The 19,360-nt window shown below is 41.1% G+C and overlaps 1 protein-coding gene across 16 annotated transcripts in view; it reads right to left on the minus strand.

The window, feature by feature from the left end:
- Nucleotides 1-14,407: 14,407 nt before the first annotated feature.
- SEMA6A (semaphorin 6A) overlaps nucleotides 14,408-19,360 on the minus strand; it is a 133,073-nt gene continuing 128,120 nt past the window's right edge. For all 16 annotated transcript variants that reach the window (XM_042854657.2, XM_042854656.2, XM_065550357.1 and 13 more), the window contains one exon: nucleotides 14,408-18,420. In XM_042854657.2, the coding sequence (XP_042710591.1) occupies nucleotides 17,231-18,420 (1,190 nt within the window). In that variant the 3' untranslated portion in view covers nucleotides 14,408-17,230. The remainder of the gene's footprint in view (nucleotides 18,421-19,360) is intronic.

The following is a 19,360-nucleotide window of genomic DNA, read 5'->3' on the forward strand; positions in this document are numbered from 1 at the left end:
CCTTAGCCCCGGGTGTCCTACCCATAGGAACGCTAACCCTATCTCCAAGCTCTCTACCCATAGGAACTCTAACCCTAGTTCCGAGCTCTCTACCCATAGGAACCCTAAACCTAGCTCCGGAAACCCTACCCATAGGAACCCTAACCCTGTCTCCCGGTCCCCTGCCTATAGGAACTCTAATCCTATCTCGGATTGCCCTACCCATTGGAACACTCACCCTATTCCGGAGCACTCTACCCATAGGAACCCTAACCCTAGTTCCAACAGCTCTACCCATTGGAACCATAACCCTAGCTCCAGGAGTCCTACCCATAGGTAGCCTAACTCTAACTTCGAGTGCCCTACCCATAGGAACTCTAACCCTAGCTCATAGTGCACTACACATAGGAACCCTAACCCTAGCTACGGGCACCCTACCCCTAGGAATCCTAACCCTAACTCTGGGCGCCCTATTCATAGGAGCCCTAACTCTAGCTCCACAAGGACCACCCATAGGAACCCTAAACCTAGCTCCAGGAGCCTTACCCCTACGAACCCTAGCCCTCGCTGTGGGCCTCCTACCCATAAGATCCCTAATGCTTGGGCTGAAAGCCTTACCATTGGAACCCAACCCTAGCTCTTAGTGCACCCACAGCTAGGGTTTGAGTTCCTATGGGCAGGGCGCCCACAGCTAGGGTTAAGGTCCTCTGGGTAGGGCGCCTGGAACTGGAGTTGGGCTTCCTATGAGTAGTGCGCCCATACCTGGGGTTAGGGTTCCTAAGGGTAGGGTGTACTCAGCTAAGATTAGGCTTCCTACAGGCAGGGCTCTTGAAGATAAGCTTAGGGTTCCTATGGGTGGGGCGCTAGGAGCTAGGGTTAGGTTTCCTATGAGTACCTTGCTAGGATTAGGGTTCCCGTGGGTAGGGCTCTCAGAGCTAGAGTTAGTATTCCTTTCGACATGGTTCTCAGAATTAGGGTTAGGTTTCCTATGGACAGGGCTCATGGAGCTGGGGTTGGTGTTCTTATGGGTAGAGCTCTGGGATCTCGGGTCGGGGTTCCTATGGGTAGGGTTCCCAGAGGCAGGGTTGGGGATCCTATGGGCAGGGCGCTTCTGAGCTCAAGATAGGCTTCCTTTGGGTAGGGTGCCCAGAGCTAGCATTTGGGTTTGGATGGGAAGGGTTCCCGGAGCTTGGGTTCGGGTTTCTATGTACGGGGTCCAGGATCTAGGGTTAGGATTCCTAAGGGTAGAGTGCTCCGAGCTATAGTTAGTGTTCCAATGGGTAGAGCACTTGGGGCCAGGGTTAGGGTTCGTATGGGTAGGGCACTTGGAGCTAGCATTAGGGTTTCTATGGGTAGAGCTCCCTGCCCTAGGTACAGGGTTCCAATGGGTAGAGTACTTGGAGATAGGGTTAGGGTTCCTATGGGTAGGACACTTCAAGCTAAAGTTAAGGTTTCTGTGAGCAGGAACCCTGTGAACTTGGAGCTAGGCTTAGGTTTCCTGTGGGTAGAGCTCCCAGCCCTAGGGTTACAGTTCCTATGCGTAGGGTACTTGGAACTAGGGTTAGAGTTCCTATGGTGGGACAGTTGGAACTAGAGTTAAGGTGCATATGAATAGGGCTTCCAGAGCTAGGTTTAGGTTTCCTATGGCTAGTGAGCTCAGAGCAAGGGTTAGGGTTCCTATGCGTAGGGCTCCCAGAGATAGTTCTATGGTTCCTGTGGGTAGGATTCCCAGAGATAGGTTTAGGGTTTCTATTGGTAGGGCTCCCAGAGCAACTGTTGGGGTTCCTTTGGGCAGGGCACTCGGAATTAGGGTTGGGGGGTTCCCATGTGCACAGGGCATGGATCTAGGATTAGGCTTTCTATGGGGAGAGCGCATGGAGCTAAGGTCAGAGTTCCTGTGGATAGGGATTTTGGAGCTAGGCTTAGGGTTCCTATCCTATTGGTAGGGCTCCCCGCCCTAGTCTTGGGGTTCTCTGAGTGGGGCACTTGTTACTAGGGTTAGGGTTTCCATGGGTAGAGCACTTGGAGATAGGTCTAGGGTTCCGATGGCTAGTTCTCCCTGCCCTAGGGTTAGGGTTCCTATGAGTAGGGCACTTGGAGATCAGGTTAGGGTTCCTATGGGTAGGGCTCCCTGCCCTAGGTTGGGGCTCATATGGGCAGGGCACTCGGAGTTAGGGTTGGGGTTCCCATGGGCATGGAGCTAGGGTTAGGGTTCCTATGGGTAGGGCTCCCTGCCTTAGTCTTAGGGTTCCTCTGGGTGGGGCACTTGTAACTAGGGTTAGGGTTTCTATGGGTAGAGCACTTGGAGATAGGGCTAGGGTTCCTAAGGCTATTTCTCCCTACCCTAGGGTTAGGGTTTCTTAGGGTAGGGCACCAATAGCTAGGGCTAGGGTTCCTATGGCTAGTTCTCCCCACCCTAGGGATAGGGTTCCTATCATAGGATGCGCGGAGCTAGAGTTAGGGTGCCTATGGATAGGGCTTCCAAAGCTAGGGTTAGGTTTCCTATGGCTAGTGCACTCGGAGCAGGGTTAGAGTTTCTATGCGTAGGGCTCTCAGAGATAGTTCTATGGTTCCTATGGGTAGGATTTCCAGAGATAGGTTTAGAGTTCCTATTGGTAGGGTTCTGGGAGTTATTGTTATGGCTTCTATGGATAGAGTGCCCGGGAGTTAGTCAGCATTCAAATGGGTAGGGTGCCTGAAACATTTCCTATGGGTAGGGCACCCAGAGCTCTGGTTAGCTCCTATGGGTAGCGCAGCCGGAACCAGGGTTAGGGTTTCTATAGGTTGGGTGTCCGGAGCTAGGGTTAGGATTTCTATAGGTAGGGCTCCCGGAGTGTCTGAGCTAGGATTGGGGCTCCTATGGGCAGGGCACTCAGAGTTAGTGTTAGGGTCCCCATGAGCATGGGGAACAGAGCTAGGGTTAGGCTTTCTATGGGGAGAATGCATGGAGCTAGGGTTAGGGTTCCTGTGGGCAGGGCACTTGGAGCTAGAGTTATGGAGCCTATAGCTAGGGCTTCCAGAGCTAGGGTTAGGTTTCCTATGGGTATGGCACTTGGAGCTAGGGTTAGGGTTCCTTTGGACAAGGCTTTCCACCCTTGGGTTAAGGTTCCTATGGGTTAGGTACTTATAGCTAGGTTTAGGGTTTCTATGGGTAGGGATCCCCACCTTCTGATTCTGGTTCCTATGGATAGGGTACTTAGATCTAGGGTTACGGTTCCTATGGGTAGGGTTCTTATGGGTACGGTAGAATGCCAACTATAGTAGAGAAATTACAACACACTATCCTAGAGTTTTAAATTATTTATGACATAGTAGTAAAGTAGTTGTGGTATGGGGGATCTCCTGCTCACTAATTTGATAAACTGTCACTGTTTATTCTTTCTCTTATTTTCCCTTTATTTACCTAAATATAAATTAATCATAGACTCTAAATATGTTTTTTTTAAACCATCTACCATTAGGATTAAGATGTGTGCCATCCCTCCCGTCATTTTAAAAGGTGGTGGTTTAATCCTTAGATAAACTACTGTGTATCGTTGATTTGTACTGAAAGGTTAAAAAAATAAAGATGAACGAAGAATATATTGAGTTGCATTAGTTATGTTAAACGTCATGTTTGTTTAAAAGCAAATCCCCAAGAGACTACTTAAGGCTCTGTTACTCAACCTAATGCATTTTCCACTCTGGTTTTGAATAGTAGAGAAGATCCTGCAAAAAGTGTGTTTATGGTCAAGATTTGCTTCTGGAAATGCTAATATAAAACATGTAAATGGATCCTATTTGAATTTAGAAAGCAGTGCAAGCTGCAACTCTCCTCATCTGCATTTCTACCAACTCCTCATCAGTACAGAGAGCTAAAGATAATCCCTCATCTGAAAATCAGATTTAACTGTGTTGCCATATTTTTATTATTTCCATCAGCAATGTATTTTTAATGTTCTTTAAAAAAATCAACTACAAATTCAACATAGTTCCAAGACATTTAGATATAAAAATTACTATAAAGACTGAGTTTGTTGGGATATAAATGTGAATGATTAAAACCAGATCTGTTTAATTTTCCTGGAATCCAGTGAAATATATTAAATACTATGAACTCAAGGTTTCTACTCTGAAAAGATGACTGTATAATAGTAGCACCTGCTTGCTGTGCGTATTTATTTGCTGACATTAATGACTAAAATATGTCTAATACATCTTGTTCCTATTAGCACAGCAGAACCAATACAGAAAAGGAAGAACAAACTATCATCAGCATTGTTAACTAAGTTCCAGTTGCAGAATCGTTATTTTTGATGCGTTAAGCCAGAATGGACCCAACTTGGTTTTCTGATTACAGGTTGTTTTGAAGCACTGACCATTTTAAAAATCCATAATTTTGCCTGTAAGATAAGTAGGATTTTGCCATTTGGGCCCAACCCTATTTCTCTATCCAGTAGTTGTAATGTACAGTAATTAATACTCCCGTATAAAATTAATGGAACTACTTATGTGAGCAAAGGCTGCAGGACTGAGTGCCTGAATCTTTTTTAGAGATAAGTAGTTTGCCTTCTTGGCACAGAGTTGTTTTCTGCATGTTTAATCCTGTCAGATAATTCCTTGATGTTTGTTTGCTTTAGCAATGACTGTTGTTACTGAGGATTCATAGCAATCTGCTGTAAGATGCTTTATAAGGAGGATAGCACTGTTCTTAGTTTTACTAGTATGTTCTACTCATTATGGCCCCAATTCAGAAAAGCATTAAAGTTTTTGCCTAACTTTAAGAATGAATCAGTCTTATTGAAGTCAATTGAAGTCATGCTTAAAATTAAACGTTCTTAAATATTTTTGCAGGATTGCAGCCTAATTGTGCTTCCAGCAGTAATTCTTTCAATTTCTTCCAGGTTAACTGGACACTTTGGGCCAAATTCTGCTCTCATTTACTGTGCGCTTACTCCAGTGTCACACCCTTTAATTCAGTAGTTATTCCAGAGCATTTACACTTGAAAGCAAAACTTGGTCCATAATCTTTTGTTTTTTTCAATGAGTTTTGCACAGATATAAATAAGGGCTAAGATCTGAGGACTTCATTTTGTGATTTTTCCTGATACCAGCAGTTTATTTTAATTATTTTAATTCCATTTGCAGTTGTATGTTCGGTTCCTATCATGCTAGTGAAAGCATCAGATTCATATTAATTAGAATGCACATTACAGCATGCTACCATCATAGGACTCCCTATGTCAGAAATGGTGGATCGTTAGATTTGCCAAGCTGGAATAGTTTATCCAGAGTTGTGGTGGATACTCCATCACTGGAACTTTTAAAATCAAGATTGGATGGTTTTCTAAAAGAGACACTGTGGTTCAAAGAGGAATTCAGGGAAGTCCTGTGGCCTGTGTTATACTAGATGTCAAACTAGAAGACAACAAATGGTCCCTATTAACCTTATAATCTATTAATCAAATTCTGGTTATGTGAAATTTTATGTTTTGCGAGGGCAGTCAAATGATTAAAAAAATAATCACAATTAATAGCGAGATTAAAAAATAGTTGTGATTCATCACAGCTTCAATATCACTTTTAAACAATAAAAAAATACCAATTTAAATTTATTATAAATATTTGTGGATGTTTTTCTACATTTTCAAATATATTGATTTCAATTATAACACAGAATACAAAGTGTACAGTGCTCACTTTATATTATTATTTTTTATTACAAATATTTGTACTATAAAAAAAGATAAAAGAGAGTGCAATCTACAAGTCGAAGCATGAAGGGGCATATGAACATTTAGCATATCTGGCACAAAAATACTTTGCAACACCGACTGCAACTGTGCCATGTGAATGCCTGTTCTCACTTTCAGGTGACCTTGTAAATAACAAGCAGGCAGCATTATCTCCTGTAAATGTAAACAAACTTCTTTGTCTTAATGATTGGCTGAACAAGAAGTAGGAATGAGTGTGGACTTGTAGGTTCTAAAGTTTTACATTGTTTTCTTTTTGAGTGCACTTATGTGAAAAAATATTCTATATTTGTAAGTTACACTTTCACGATAAAGAGATTGTACTACAGTACTTGTATGAGGTGAATTAAAAAATGCTATTTCTTTTGTTTACCTTTTTTACAGTGCAAACTTTTGTAATAAAAATAATATCAAATGAACACTGTACACTTTGTATTCTGTGTTATAATTGAAATCAATATATTTGAAAATGTAGAAAAACATCCACTAATATTTATAATAAATTTAAATTGGTATTTTATTATTGTTTAATAGTGTGATTAAAACTGTGATTGATCGTGACTATTTTTTAAATCTAGTTAATTTGTTTTGCTTTAATTGCTTGAATTAACTGCAATTAATTGACAGCCATAATTTTTACTAACAAAATGGATCCCACATTATTATTTTTCATATAATTCAGTTTAGGGGATAGCGTCACCAGTATAGTCCAGCTGCTTTGTGCCACCACAGCAGTGTAAAGCAACCATAAAACCAGTTTACCTGGCACCTTACCCTGTATTTACAGGGGTTTAGCATCAGTAGAGTCAAACTAAGGAGCCAGAGCATATCTGTGAATCTAGTTCTAGGTCTTTAACCCATATATGGGCCCTGCATGGTGAGAGACATGTTGATGTATTTAAAGTCTTTTAGCATTAATTTGGATAATGCACCTAATATCCCGTATTGCTGTTAACTATTGCAAATATATAATTATCCAAATGCTTTAATAATGTTATTAAAAGAGACATGCACTCAGATAGACCGTCAGGTACTTATTTGGTTAGAGGAATAGCAGACCTTTTCTGAATTATAACATATTTTCCTGGGGCCCATTAATTTTACATAGGAGAAGGGCAAAATTCTTCCCTCAGGTCAGAGTATAGACTAATATTCTTATCTCCTTACAGTACACGACTAGGTGTCTAATAGACATAGGTCATTCTGTATTTATAGGTCCCTTACCTTCCATGGATTTGTGGTGTAGCTTTGAGCCCATACAGATGGCAAAATAACCAAGATCAGCCATGAGGATCAGTCTAAGGCTGAAATTTTGCTCTAAGAGCTTTCAGTCCCTGGTTTTCCTGATTGTGGATACAAACTGCTAAAAATGAAGAAGTTTTGGAGTTGCTCAAAGTTTTTCTTTTCTATTCAGAACAGGCACATGATTATCAGGGAGAAATCCTTCAGATTCAGTGCTGCAGTATTACAAAATTTGTTCTGTCCTTGTGGCTTTCCTCTAAAGAGAAAGGTAGAGGCAGATATTATATGCTACAAAAAACCCAAAACAAACAAACAAACAAAAACAGAGAGAGAGAGAGACACACATATGCTGGTCCTTGAACTACTGCAAAGAGATATTGTATTACATTTTTCAGTGTTTCCTAGGAAACCAGTTCAGTGTAAAACAAATTCTTTGTCTCCTTTGCAAAATTGTTTGAACCATCACATCTCATAAAAGGTTGCTTCACAAGCAATTTATGCAGCATTAAAAAAAGCTTAATCTGCAGTTTGTGGCACCAATGAAAGTGATACTTTTATCAGAGGCTTACATGCTTTAGATTATATTTATTCAAAATTGATAAGATTATGCCATAATTTCTGAAGAGTCTCTGAAATAAAATCTTTGTTGTGTGTGTCTTTTTTTTTTTTTTTTTTTTTTTTGTAGCTAAGTCTTTTCTGTGCACCAAGGCAGCATTAAAAAAAACATGAAATTATTTCTAGGGGCTCTTATCAGCACATCCATGCTAGACTATTGTTTGAGAGAGAAATACACATTTCTTCCTGAGCATTCAAGAGACTTGAACAAGATTTCCATAGATGTTGGGTTTTACTCACTGTTTTTATTTCAAGGAGCGATGCATATGCTGATTTGTGGGTTCCCATCTGCGATAAAAGGTTCAGAAGGTAGGAACAAAAGAATATTCTTCTGACTTGAGTTGTTTCTGACGTCTATTACAGCAGGATGAGCTTCCTCCCAGTGCAGGAAGCTTGCATTAAGGGGCAGATTCTCAGCTGGTATAAATTGTCCCAGCTTCTTTGCAGTCAAAGAAACTGTGACAATTTACACCAGACAAGAATCTGTCCCTTATGGTTTAAAGTGGTACTGTCTACAGGGATCTGTAGGCTCGCAGTACTGGCATGAATTTCACCAGTAATGCTGAATAGTGAAGAAGAGCTTACAAGTTCTCGACCCTGGAGGATGTAGGGTCCTGGGATCCCACATTTCTGAGGTTCATATTTTTAAATTTTTTGTTGTTTTAATTTTAAAGTTAGTTTAAAGTCAGCTTTAGAATTTAGACTGTCAGTTCTGAGCAATTTGATGACTTACTATTGCAGGTAGATTGGCCTTTGCTTCCACTGCATTTTGCTTAGGTGTGACCTAATGGATCTGTTCTAGTCCCATATTCTGTCATATATAATTGTTATAATTTCCCATCATGCTCATTGTGATTTTTTTTCTTGTTGTAGTCTAGAGTTCAGCTACATTTCTGACGATCTCTGACAATATTTTATTATTCTATTATTTACGATGCTATTATTCTGTGCAATGGACTGCTATCCACATTATGCACACAGTTGTTGAACTTCCAAATGCATCATGGCCAGCAAAGGAAAACACTGATCTAACTGAATTAACAATGGTGGTGTTATGCTTAATAGAGTTTGTCATGAAACACTAAGCAGATGTGACAGTGATCTTGGTTAGTCGTATTTTTGTCCTTACTCCCAGCCATGTTAACTGTTAGCCAGACCATTTTGAAGGATAGCTCTCCTTTGCTGATCAGTAATCACACCTACCTAGACATGTGACAATCCCTTTAGACTGATGGTTAGAAAAAGCCAAAGCCTTGAATAACAGAAAGTTTTAAATACAGATAATAAACTTGCCTAATTAAAAGGAGATGCAGATGGCACTGTCACCTAGCAATTTTCACCTCACTTACTTTGACTCCAATTATAGCCCTTCCCTACTGACTTACACTGTTTAAATTACAAAGTCAGAAGGATTGATGACTATTTACCTGTTTCTATTCATACAGACAAGTCTAACACATTGTCCTTTTTCTGTTCAAGGCATGTGATGATGGTCTTAGTGTTTATTTGGGAAATAGAATTAACTTAATTCTTTAAAAAAAGAAAAAGAAAAACGACTAAGAGACTCATTAGCAGACCTACTCATCAGCATGAAGCATATGACTGTTACGCAACACAATTTGTTGGTTAGAGGAGTACCATAGTTCTGGGAAATACATGTTAGTAGTTAAATAGCTATTGCTTATGTATTGCTTTTCAAGTCAGTTTCCTATTGTATTTTGCCGCTTGGCACACTATAGGAAGACTGATCTGGCTCCCACTCCATGAAATTTGTTCCTCCCTACTAAAAGCCAGAGTAAATGGGTTTTGTGGGGTGAATAAAGCTGGATTTGTGGGGATAGAATCCACCCCAACCTATGGACAGGCTACAGAGATGAAAAACTACTGTAGGCTGTTCCTTTGCTACTGTTCCTTTGCATGGGGTGGTACCCAGCTATTGTGGCCACTGTTCCTTCTGACCTGACCCTGAAGTTCCACACCACGCTATCTGGGGCTGGCACAGCATTCCTGTCTGACACTTGGAGTCCAGGAGGTGCTTAACCCTGTGTCCACTGAAGTTAATGGTAAAGCTGTCAATGGTGCAGAAGCTCCTTGGTGTTGCTGCTCTGCTTGCACCATCAGTGCTGCAAGGCTTCTGTAGTGCAGAGTCTATTCAGGCCACGTACTGGGGGGAATTTCACCCTTGTTTAACAAAAATATGAGTATAGACAAAAACTGAATAGTTGCATTTCCAGGCCAGCTTAGCTAAGCTTTTTGCCTGGCCAGAACCACCCAACTTCAAGCTGTGTTGGCTCCCTTTTGGGAATAGAGAAGAGATGGCAATCCTGGTGGACTTGCTCGTGTTAGAGTTCCTAGTGTCAGGACCTAGGCCCACAGCGGGAGTGAATGTGGCCTTTAATGTTTCATGGATTTTAGAGTTGGAGGTGGTACAAAGCCTGGGTCTTCTCAGATAAAAATGTTTTAATGTCTCAGTCTGCATTGTGAGGTTGAGTGCGATGGTGAGCACTTGCTCATGAAAGTAGTTCCATTGACTTTAGTGGAGCAGCTTATGTGAGTGTGACACTCTCTGTACACCAGAGCAACACCCTGGCATCCCCATATTTGCCATGGTGGTATTATAATATGTTTTGTACAAAGTATGCCTTGTGAGGTATCGTTTTAAAAGTATTGACCAGTTTACCATTGATATCCTGTTAAATTGCATGGGCTATCATTTTATGTGCAGTTATGAAGTTTTTCTGTGTGTGTGTGTGTTACTGAAATATGTTGTGAAGTTGGAAACATCCACAACTAGCCTTTCAGATACAACAATGGAGAAGCCAGACAGCATTGATGGATCATTAAGAGAAATCCACATGAACAAGGACTATTATAGAATCTGTATACAATGAAGACTTCTCAGAGGGAGCATGTAGCCAATGGATACTGCTTGACTCACATCATAGCAAAAGTTCTTTCCAGGAAGCTGGAAGAACCTATAAAGAAGGGGAAATGACATCATCATTTCACAACTCAGCTCCTGGAAACACATCTAGAGAACAAAGACTTTGAACTGGGGAGGTGCTCCCAGGCTGAAAAGAGGAATCCCAGCCTGTGTATGAAGGAACTATACCATCAGGGTGAGATATTGCTTGATTCAAATCCTGTCTATTTTATAGAACTCAGATTGTGATTCTACTTTTATTTCTTAGGTGACCAACTTTGAGCTGTACACTTACTGCTTATAATCCTTTAAAAATTATCTTTCTGTAGTTAATAAATCTGTTTTATATTTTACCTAAAACAATGGGTTTTGCTTGAAGTACTTGGGAAATCTGCTCAGGAACAAGAGATGGTGCATGTCCTTTCCACATTGAGGGAGGGGTGGACTGGATAATAAACTTACACTGATCAGGCTCTGACCAGGGCAAGGCAGTACAGCTCTGGGGTCCTAGGCTGGGGAGCTGTGGGGAATTGGCTGGAGCTTCTTTATTGTTGGTTCATGAGTGGCTGGCAAAAGCATTCGCGTAATTCAGTTGGATGTGTGTCGGCCTGTGGATGTCTGTACAAGTGCAGTACCTGGAGGGGTTTGCAGCTTGCCACAGCATCACAGTGTGAGAGGGAGCCCAGGTTGGTAAGACAGAGGGCTCAGCAGTACCGCAAGTTCAGGTTGCACCCTGGGGAATCCATCACAATAAGTGCTAACCACTGTAAAAATGGCCTAAATGAAGCCAATGAACAAGGATTTACAGTATCTAAAAAAATCCACTTTTGGGATTCATTTACCAGAGTATCTTTCATTTTGTGCAAAATATTTATGCAAATTAATGCTGATTTGCAATGAGCTTTCACATATCAAAACATGCTAAATGAGGTCATCACGAGTAACAATATTAACAATGAATACTGTGTCATTTAATTGATTAAACTGATCAAAGCTCCATTGCTTTTTTCTGACACTTTTTGCTTGACCCATCTAGACTAGAGGAATTTCTGCTATATGGTACCCAATTATTAATTTTCTTCAATGACACCTTCAACTTTTTTAAACAGCAAATGAAAAATGCCTCTTATTTCATGATGCACATTTTTCTTCCTCATTTATTCCTCCTCTACTAGGCCATTACTGCAGCACATTAGCAGGATGAATGACTGCCTCTACAAACTGTTAATGCTACTGTAGAGACTGCCTTGAAGAAGTCGATTGGGAGGAAGAGTGGCTTTGAGGCTTACACCTTATCCCAGAAAGAGATGCTTTGTCATACAGGCAGATTATTTACAGATCCCCAAGGGTCCTCCACAGAGGATCTCTGATTTTGCACCCTCTTCATCACGACCTTGGTTTGCAGTTACCGTCCTTCTGCTGAAAACAGCTGGGTGGGGTTCCCAAAAATGTCCTTCATTCCTACTCTTAGATCTACCAGAGTCTGAAGTGTTCTCTGTCCTCAGGTGCTGAGCAGACTAAGAGCTCAGCAACACTCTCAGTCTAAGAACTCTTACATGGCAGCACAAGACTTTCCAGCTGGCCTCCTTTTTTTAACCCCATAAATTTAATTTTCATTTGCAGAAAGGTTCTGTATGAAACAGTATTCTGAAGCAAACCAGGACAGCAAAAGCTCAGTCTTCTTCTCATTCTGTTCCAAAGGCTAATGGGGCCAGGGCTAGCATAGAATAATTCAAATGGAACGCATGCTAATGCTAATGTCTGGAGAAAACAATCCAAATGTGATTAGTCAATGGGAAGTTGAAACATGGAAAATAGTAATGTTGAAAGAGACTTAGGAGTGACAGTGGACAGCAAATTAGACATGAGTTTGAATGTGTTACAGCAGCAAGAAAGGTAAATGCAGTTTTGGGTTGTATACACCAATGTGCCATGTCATGGAACTAGGAAGTAAGGGCACACAGATAGTATAGTGAAGAGCACAGTATAAGTACCTAGCTAGACAATAGTCCCTCCCAATATGGACTAATGCAACCCTACCTAGAATTTTGTGTTCAGTTTTGGGTGTTGTCTTACTGCTGGAAAGCTATTCACAACTAGAGGCTGGTTAGAGGGCTGGAACAACTGAGGACAAGAAGAGTTAAATATGTCTAACCTAGTTAAGCAACAACTAGTGAGGGTAGGACAGAATGTGATTACAGTTCACAGCTGCTGTATCTGAAGGGGGAAACACTAAAGGGAGGAATTATTTATTTAATATGAACAATAACCAGGAATAATAGGATGAATGGGAAGCCTTAGACTGACTGTTAGGGAAAAGTTCTTGCTAGTGAGGTCTTTTAACTTGTTGAATAATTTCTCAAGGGCAGTGGCAGATGCTCCATTATTTGGCACATTTAAGACTAGGCTGGAGAAAACATAGCAGAGAGAATATTCATGCATTAGCAGGAGATAGATACTTTGTACCCTATAGACCGTTTCCATTTCTACGCTCTGTGATTTTTATGAAACTTCTAGGAGCCGATCATGCAAGACGTTGAGCACTTGAGAGGTGCTGAGTGCCCTCAACTTCCAGTGAGGGAAAGCAACCTCTGGTGGAATCAGACTCAGGGTTGGAGCAAATGAATGTGGTGGACTCACCTTTGTCATCAGTAAATGTGCATCAATGCCCCATCTAAAATTCAGTATGATTGGCAAATTCTGTTCAAGAAAACCCTAGGTCTGACAGGAAAAAGGCAAGGATAGTTTTGTGGGTGAGGCACTGGACAGAAGGTCAAGAGACTTGAGTTCATAGCTTTACCACTTCCTGTGTGAACTTGGGCAGGTCACTTAAAGGATGATCCAAAATCCACTGAAGCCAATGAGAATGTTCCCATTGATTTCAACGGACAGTGGATCAGATCTTTAAGCTTTCTATGGGCCAATGCCCCATATGTAAAATGGGGGGCGGGGCGAGGGAGGGGTTTAACAGTAGTTCCCTACCTTACTGGGATGTTGTGAGGATTAATTAATGTTTGCTATATGTGATAGCTAGTAATGGGGACAGATAAGTATATGGGAATCTATCTGAGCAGAACTGCAGGTCAGGAGTGAGTTGCATTCCAAGAGCTATTTAGGAAAGTGTATGCATGGCCTGCATGATGACTAACATTGATTATTACAGTGTAGCCCTCACTTCCATTAGCTTTAAACTCATATTATAAAACTGTTAAAATAATGAGTATTTGGAGGTTTGTTTAATAGCTTTTTTTTTTAAAAGTGTTCCACATTTATGGAATTCTGTTACACAATATAGAGTATGCAGGTAATTTTTAATAACATCCAGGAATGGATAAATAAACTCCTTTATTCTTTAACTGTTTAGTAGTATTTTCTTGCAAAATTAAAGTTTAATATGATGTTATAACATCCTGTAAACCATGCCCATGAAATTTAATTTTTTGCCTGCCATGTGAAAAATGTGACCCCCCTCCAATTTACTAATACATAAAACAAGGAAGTGAAGTCCCATCTGTATAATGATCTATTTTTGGTGGACCATGCATGATAAAATCCCAGCCTTGATCTCTTAAACTATCAAGTCTGCCATAAATATTTGATAATGAACAAGCCCATAAAAAGAAAATGCAGAATATGAATAGAGGGAGAGCAAATATGTAATTCAATTTTTAATTACCAGTGTCTTGTGCTAAAGTCAAGTTCATCTTCCATAAGAGGTAGAAAATAACCTACAATTTCCTCTCTTATTGTAAGCTTCTTTAAACAATCAGTATCACATCTCAGATTAGAGCTTTAACAGGAAGCGAAATCATCACCGAAACAAAAGAACAGGACACACAGACTAAGGTAGAACAGTCTAGTTTTATTACCTTATGCAATCAAGAGCTTTTTTCCTTTCCTTTTCTTTTTCCCCCCATTCTTTCTGGTTTTTTTTTTTTTTTTTTTTTTTTTTTTTTTTTTACAACATACATTAAGTTGTGAATCAGATGTTAGGGGGATGTGGAGATGAAGGAAAGTCAGTGACATCACAATATTTTACAACTTTACAGCAAATGAGAGTCTGAATTTGTTGCATCTACCAGTGTATATCAAGGGTGGAAAGCAAAGGCACACTTAGGTTTATGTACCCCTCCAAGTGAGGGGTGCAAGGAGATTGGGGTGAGGGAGGATTAAAACAAAAGAAACAAAAGACCCACTGAGTACAAAATGAGCATTTCAAGGTCAACCCAGTAACTGATGTGATGTATATTACAAAGGCATATTTCTGTACAAGGCTGTTGCAGTGATTATTCATTTCTACATGATGTCAGAACACTTTGCTTAATAATAGCAATGGGCACTGCACATTTGGTACTCGAGGGATTGGAGTTTGGGGGGGAAAAGGTTGCAAGTTGCTGCTGCTGCTACTTTTTTGTTTTTTGAAAGAAAAAAAGACTTTCCTGCTACATACTGTTCTGAAGGGTTTAATTAAAAAAAACATTGCTTTGGATACAATCTATCTACAGCAGTCTGCATAGTTCACTAATGGTGAACAAGTCAGTTTCATAAAAGCAGCAATGATGGAATGAAAGAACATGCAAGCACCCTTGTTACACACTTTGGTCTAGATCATCCAGACTTTCTAAATACCATCTACACGCTAGCTGACTTGAACTCTTTCTTTTTGATTGTTCGGAAACAAAACCAAAACCCTGCAAAACAAATTAGGTATAAAATTTAAAAAACAATCAAAACAACCTCCCCTCCCCAAATATACTGCCCAGTAAAAAACAAAAATGGCCCTCCCTTATTTTCTATAGTATGTTGACACAGTTATTATAACAGATTAAAATCAAATCTACCTTTGTGCATGAATAACTGGAAAATTGTAAAAGACCTTATACGTGGGCGTGGGCACGTGCACGTGCACACTCAGGCCACATGAAAAGTCACATGAAAGGAAAAAATGAAAATCAAAATTAATTCCCCCAAAAGGTTTTTTGCAGCATTGTTCTGGATGGCCTTATTCAGTTACAGCAGGAACCAGCCTGCCTCATCCTACTTCCATTTCACTTCATTTTGTATACTGTGCATGCACACGGCAGCATGTATCATTGAGGCTTGCTTCCAGTGGCTGGCCAGTCACACACAGTGCTTGTCTCTATCTAGTGGACAAACCAGACTTGGAGACCATACATTACTCATTTCTCTGCTGGCTAATGAGAATATCACCATACTGAAATGATATGAAAGTATAAGGGGGAGGAAATTGCCAACCACAATACGGTGTCTATGCTGCCAGCATAGCCTAGGGGTGGTTTGAGGGCAGAATTGGCACAACTAGAAAGTCAAACTGAATTGGAGGGTATAGTACTACTCTAATTTCTTGATGGATATGGTGTTATTACAATAACCACTACATTCTTCTTTGAACTTCTTTACTCCAATTCTCCAGGGGGCTTCGGAGAGGGAAGGTAAATAAATATTTGCATTTATTCAAAGGGCGGGGAGGGGAAAGTTTTACATACTACAGCTCACAAATATACACAACTGAGGGTGTAAGGCACAAATTTACATGTGGAAGAAAACAGGCTATTCACAGATGTATTCCCAAGAAAAACCCGTGTGATAAGACCATAATTTATGCATGGTAACAGCCGGCATATTAATTAGTTCACACTGTTTGTGGATTTTGTTTGCCGTCTCACATGCAAGGTGAAATGAGATGGCACATCACAAGCTGGTGCCTTCACAGAAAGTATTAATGACTGACAAAGCCATGTTGACAGCAATGGTGCACAAATGTGCAGTTTTTAAAGAGTTTCTTTTGCAGTTGCTTTAGAAGTTATAAATTTGGGGAGTTTGTTTGTTTGTTTGTTTGTTGCCTGTCATAGATCAGAGGCCCAGCAAGCAAATTAACTAACAGATTTAAATAAATATTCCCCTTTTTTCAGCTAGAGATCAAACAGTCCAAACACAAAGTTCAGAATTCCAGCTCCAACTTATTTAACTCAGTGAATTTATTGGAAAAATAAAAGAGTTTTAATTACTCCAGTTAATGGGTTTCACGTTAAATAGGTATAATTTTCAATGTATTTTTTTCTGAAGAGCTGCTCATAGGATGATATGCAGAAGTCATTTCCTTAGGAAAAACAAAAGACGAACAATAAATAATAGGAGTTATTTGCGTTAACAGTCACATGTTATTCATTAAAAGAAGAGTAGCAGAAATCTATGACATAGTTTTGCCCAACGTGGCATTTATCTGCTATAACCAAACGGCTGTAACACTGATGGGCATTTCACAGTACCTGCACATAGTAAACTTCTGCCATTGTTAAGTCAGAGTTAGCTTTATCAATGAATTTTTTATTTTGTATTTATTTTATTTTTTTTAAGTTCTTTTATTTGCTTTGCTTTTCAGAGCACTCTTTCCCAGTTCAGAAATGCACTGTGCAATTGGGGGTGAAATGTCACAGTCATCATTCACCTGTGTGCTTTTGGCTCAATGTTTGTGATGTTAAGTTAGTGTTTTGAGTAAAGAACTGTCAGGTAGTGGGGGTGAGTCCTGCAGTTTGAAACCTTCACTGCAGATCAGATGGCTCGGTTTAAAAAATATTCCACTTTTCCCAGAGAGCAGGATCAACACATCCTCAGCTTAACAACAGCCTTCTTGTCAATTGGAACTAGTGATGCAGTTGCAGAACACTGGCTTTAAAGGGCAAACTCTGTTTCATTGCTGTCCCCCCCCCCACTGTGATTATGTACACGCATCATTGGGCTTCATGGATGTTGAGAGTGGAGTAAAGGAAGGTTTGGGGGGCACATCTGGTTTTAGCGAAGGTGTACGTTTCAACCCGGCCCTTGTCAGCGAGTTGTATGCGGTGAGACTAGGCTGCCGAGAAACAGTCACAGCTTGTGCCTGGGCAGCATGGACTTGTATAGAGTCCACTCTCTGTGGGGCAGGCGGAGGGTTGTCTCCCCGGCCGAAGCTCTGATTTCGAGAGAGGTGGGAGGAATTAGAGGAGTTAGTATTGTTTCTTTTGAGAGTTGATGTCTGATGATTTCTCGTGAGTGAGTTCGTAGGGTAGTTTCTCTTGTAGTCCACATTATAAGCAGAGGAATGCATTTCTAATCGCTTGCCCAGGCCACTCTGAGCCAGAGAGGAGCCAGGAGGACCCAACGAGGCTTCCCTCTGGGGTACTTTTGGTGGCATGCTATCCAGATTTTCCACCAGATTAACCCCATGGTTGGGACTTTTGCTGCTGAGATGCTCCTTTATGGTTTTGTACTCGAGCGTGGCATTCTGGTCCTCCATGGCCATTTGTGCCATGTCGCTCATTTTTGGCTGATCAACATACTCATGCTGATAGCCTTGCTGAGAGATTGGCAAGACTACAACACTTGGGATGTGGCTGGGAGAAGCCCTGAGAGGCAGGTCAGTTGGAATCACAGGCGATGACATTGCGGGGATATCTTTTGTGCAGGCATTGATAAGGTTCTGGTTTCTTTCCCATTCCCTGCTGCCACGGCTAGGCTTCCTCTTCTGTTGCAGGGTTGGGGTGGACTCAGGGGTTGGCAGAGCAGCCAAGTCCAGATGGTGCTGGTCAGCTTTGATTAACATTTTGGCAGTGCTGCCCGGGGTAGCGAGTTTGCCATTGTGCATCAAAGGTGTGAGGATAGCTTCTGGTTTTGGCTCTTTGGACTGTGTGTCTCCAAAGAGACCGCTGAGCTTGGTAACACTACTCATGGAGCCGCGGCGGGAGTGTGCCAGCTCCTTCTCCTTCCTCTGGACAACGGCCACGTCTCTGCGGCGATGGTCACAGATGCAGTAAACTATGAGTCCTGAGAAGACGGCCCCCATGACAAAAGCAAGAATGACTGCAATGGCCAGGAGGGTGACCGGCACCAGCTGATCATGGCCTTTGAGATAGCTCTCACGAATCACTCCTGCAACAAACATATAATGGTAAGCAAAAATCTAACAGGAAAAGCTTCTTAATGTATCTATTCCATTCAAAGGCATTAACTGGGGATTTTATTTGTTCTCAGCTTTTCATTAACTATCCCAAGTTCACATCCATACTGTACCTGCTGGCTGGAACTCACTTTGAGCAAAGTTGAACTCAAGCTGTTGAATTAAGATCCAGGCTTGAACAACTTGGAGCCCAGGGGGGGTGTTCAGGGTTCAGTCTTTATAAAGACAGGGCCCATTTGCAGAATTTGGATCTGTATCAGAGATCAGCTTTCAAAATACCCCCGAAATTCCAGGGTATTTAGATCAGGAAGTGAAATCCTGGCCCTACTGAAGTCAATTGCAAAATTCCCATTGACTTTAGCAGGGCTGGGATTTCACCCAGGGTTTTTAGTTAGGACTGTCTCGCAGGCTGAGAAATAGCATATATTCCTTCCCCCATCCCTCAACCCCATCTCTCCTCCCACCTAATGTTATCCCACATTTTATTTCAGTAAATCACCGACACTGAAAAAGCTGAGGAGTCAGAAGCTTTATGTAGGTTACATAAATGAATCTCACATGCTTTCAAGTTTTCTCCCCTGCTATTTACTTGTTGTCTCTGTCACAAGGTTTGGAAGCTGGTGTCATATGTTTGGGCTGCAGCAGGGATGTTATAGAGTATTTATATCCTGAGTAACTATGAGAGAGAGAGCCCAACACTGAAATACATTGAGACAGAACATGTTTAAAAGTACCCTCCAGATTTCAAGTGTCACTGCTAATTTTTTTTTTAAATCTCTCCTGTTCTAAATAGGTAAATATGCTGGATTCTCTTTGCTGCTTTGGCTAAAAGCACACACAGTGAGAAGCCGATTTTGTGGCATTGCACTGTGCTTAGAGATGTTGTCAGGTCGTCTTATTGCTCCTAAGGCG

This window comes from Chrysemys picta, chromosome 6 (genome assembly GCF_011386835.1).
Source record: "Chrysemys picta bellii isolate R12L10 chromosome 6, ASM1138683v2, whole genome shotgun sequence".
Lineage (NCBI taxonomy): Eukaryota > Metazoa > Chordata > Testudines > Emydidae > Chrysemys > Chrysemys picta.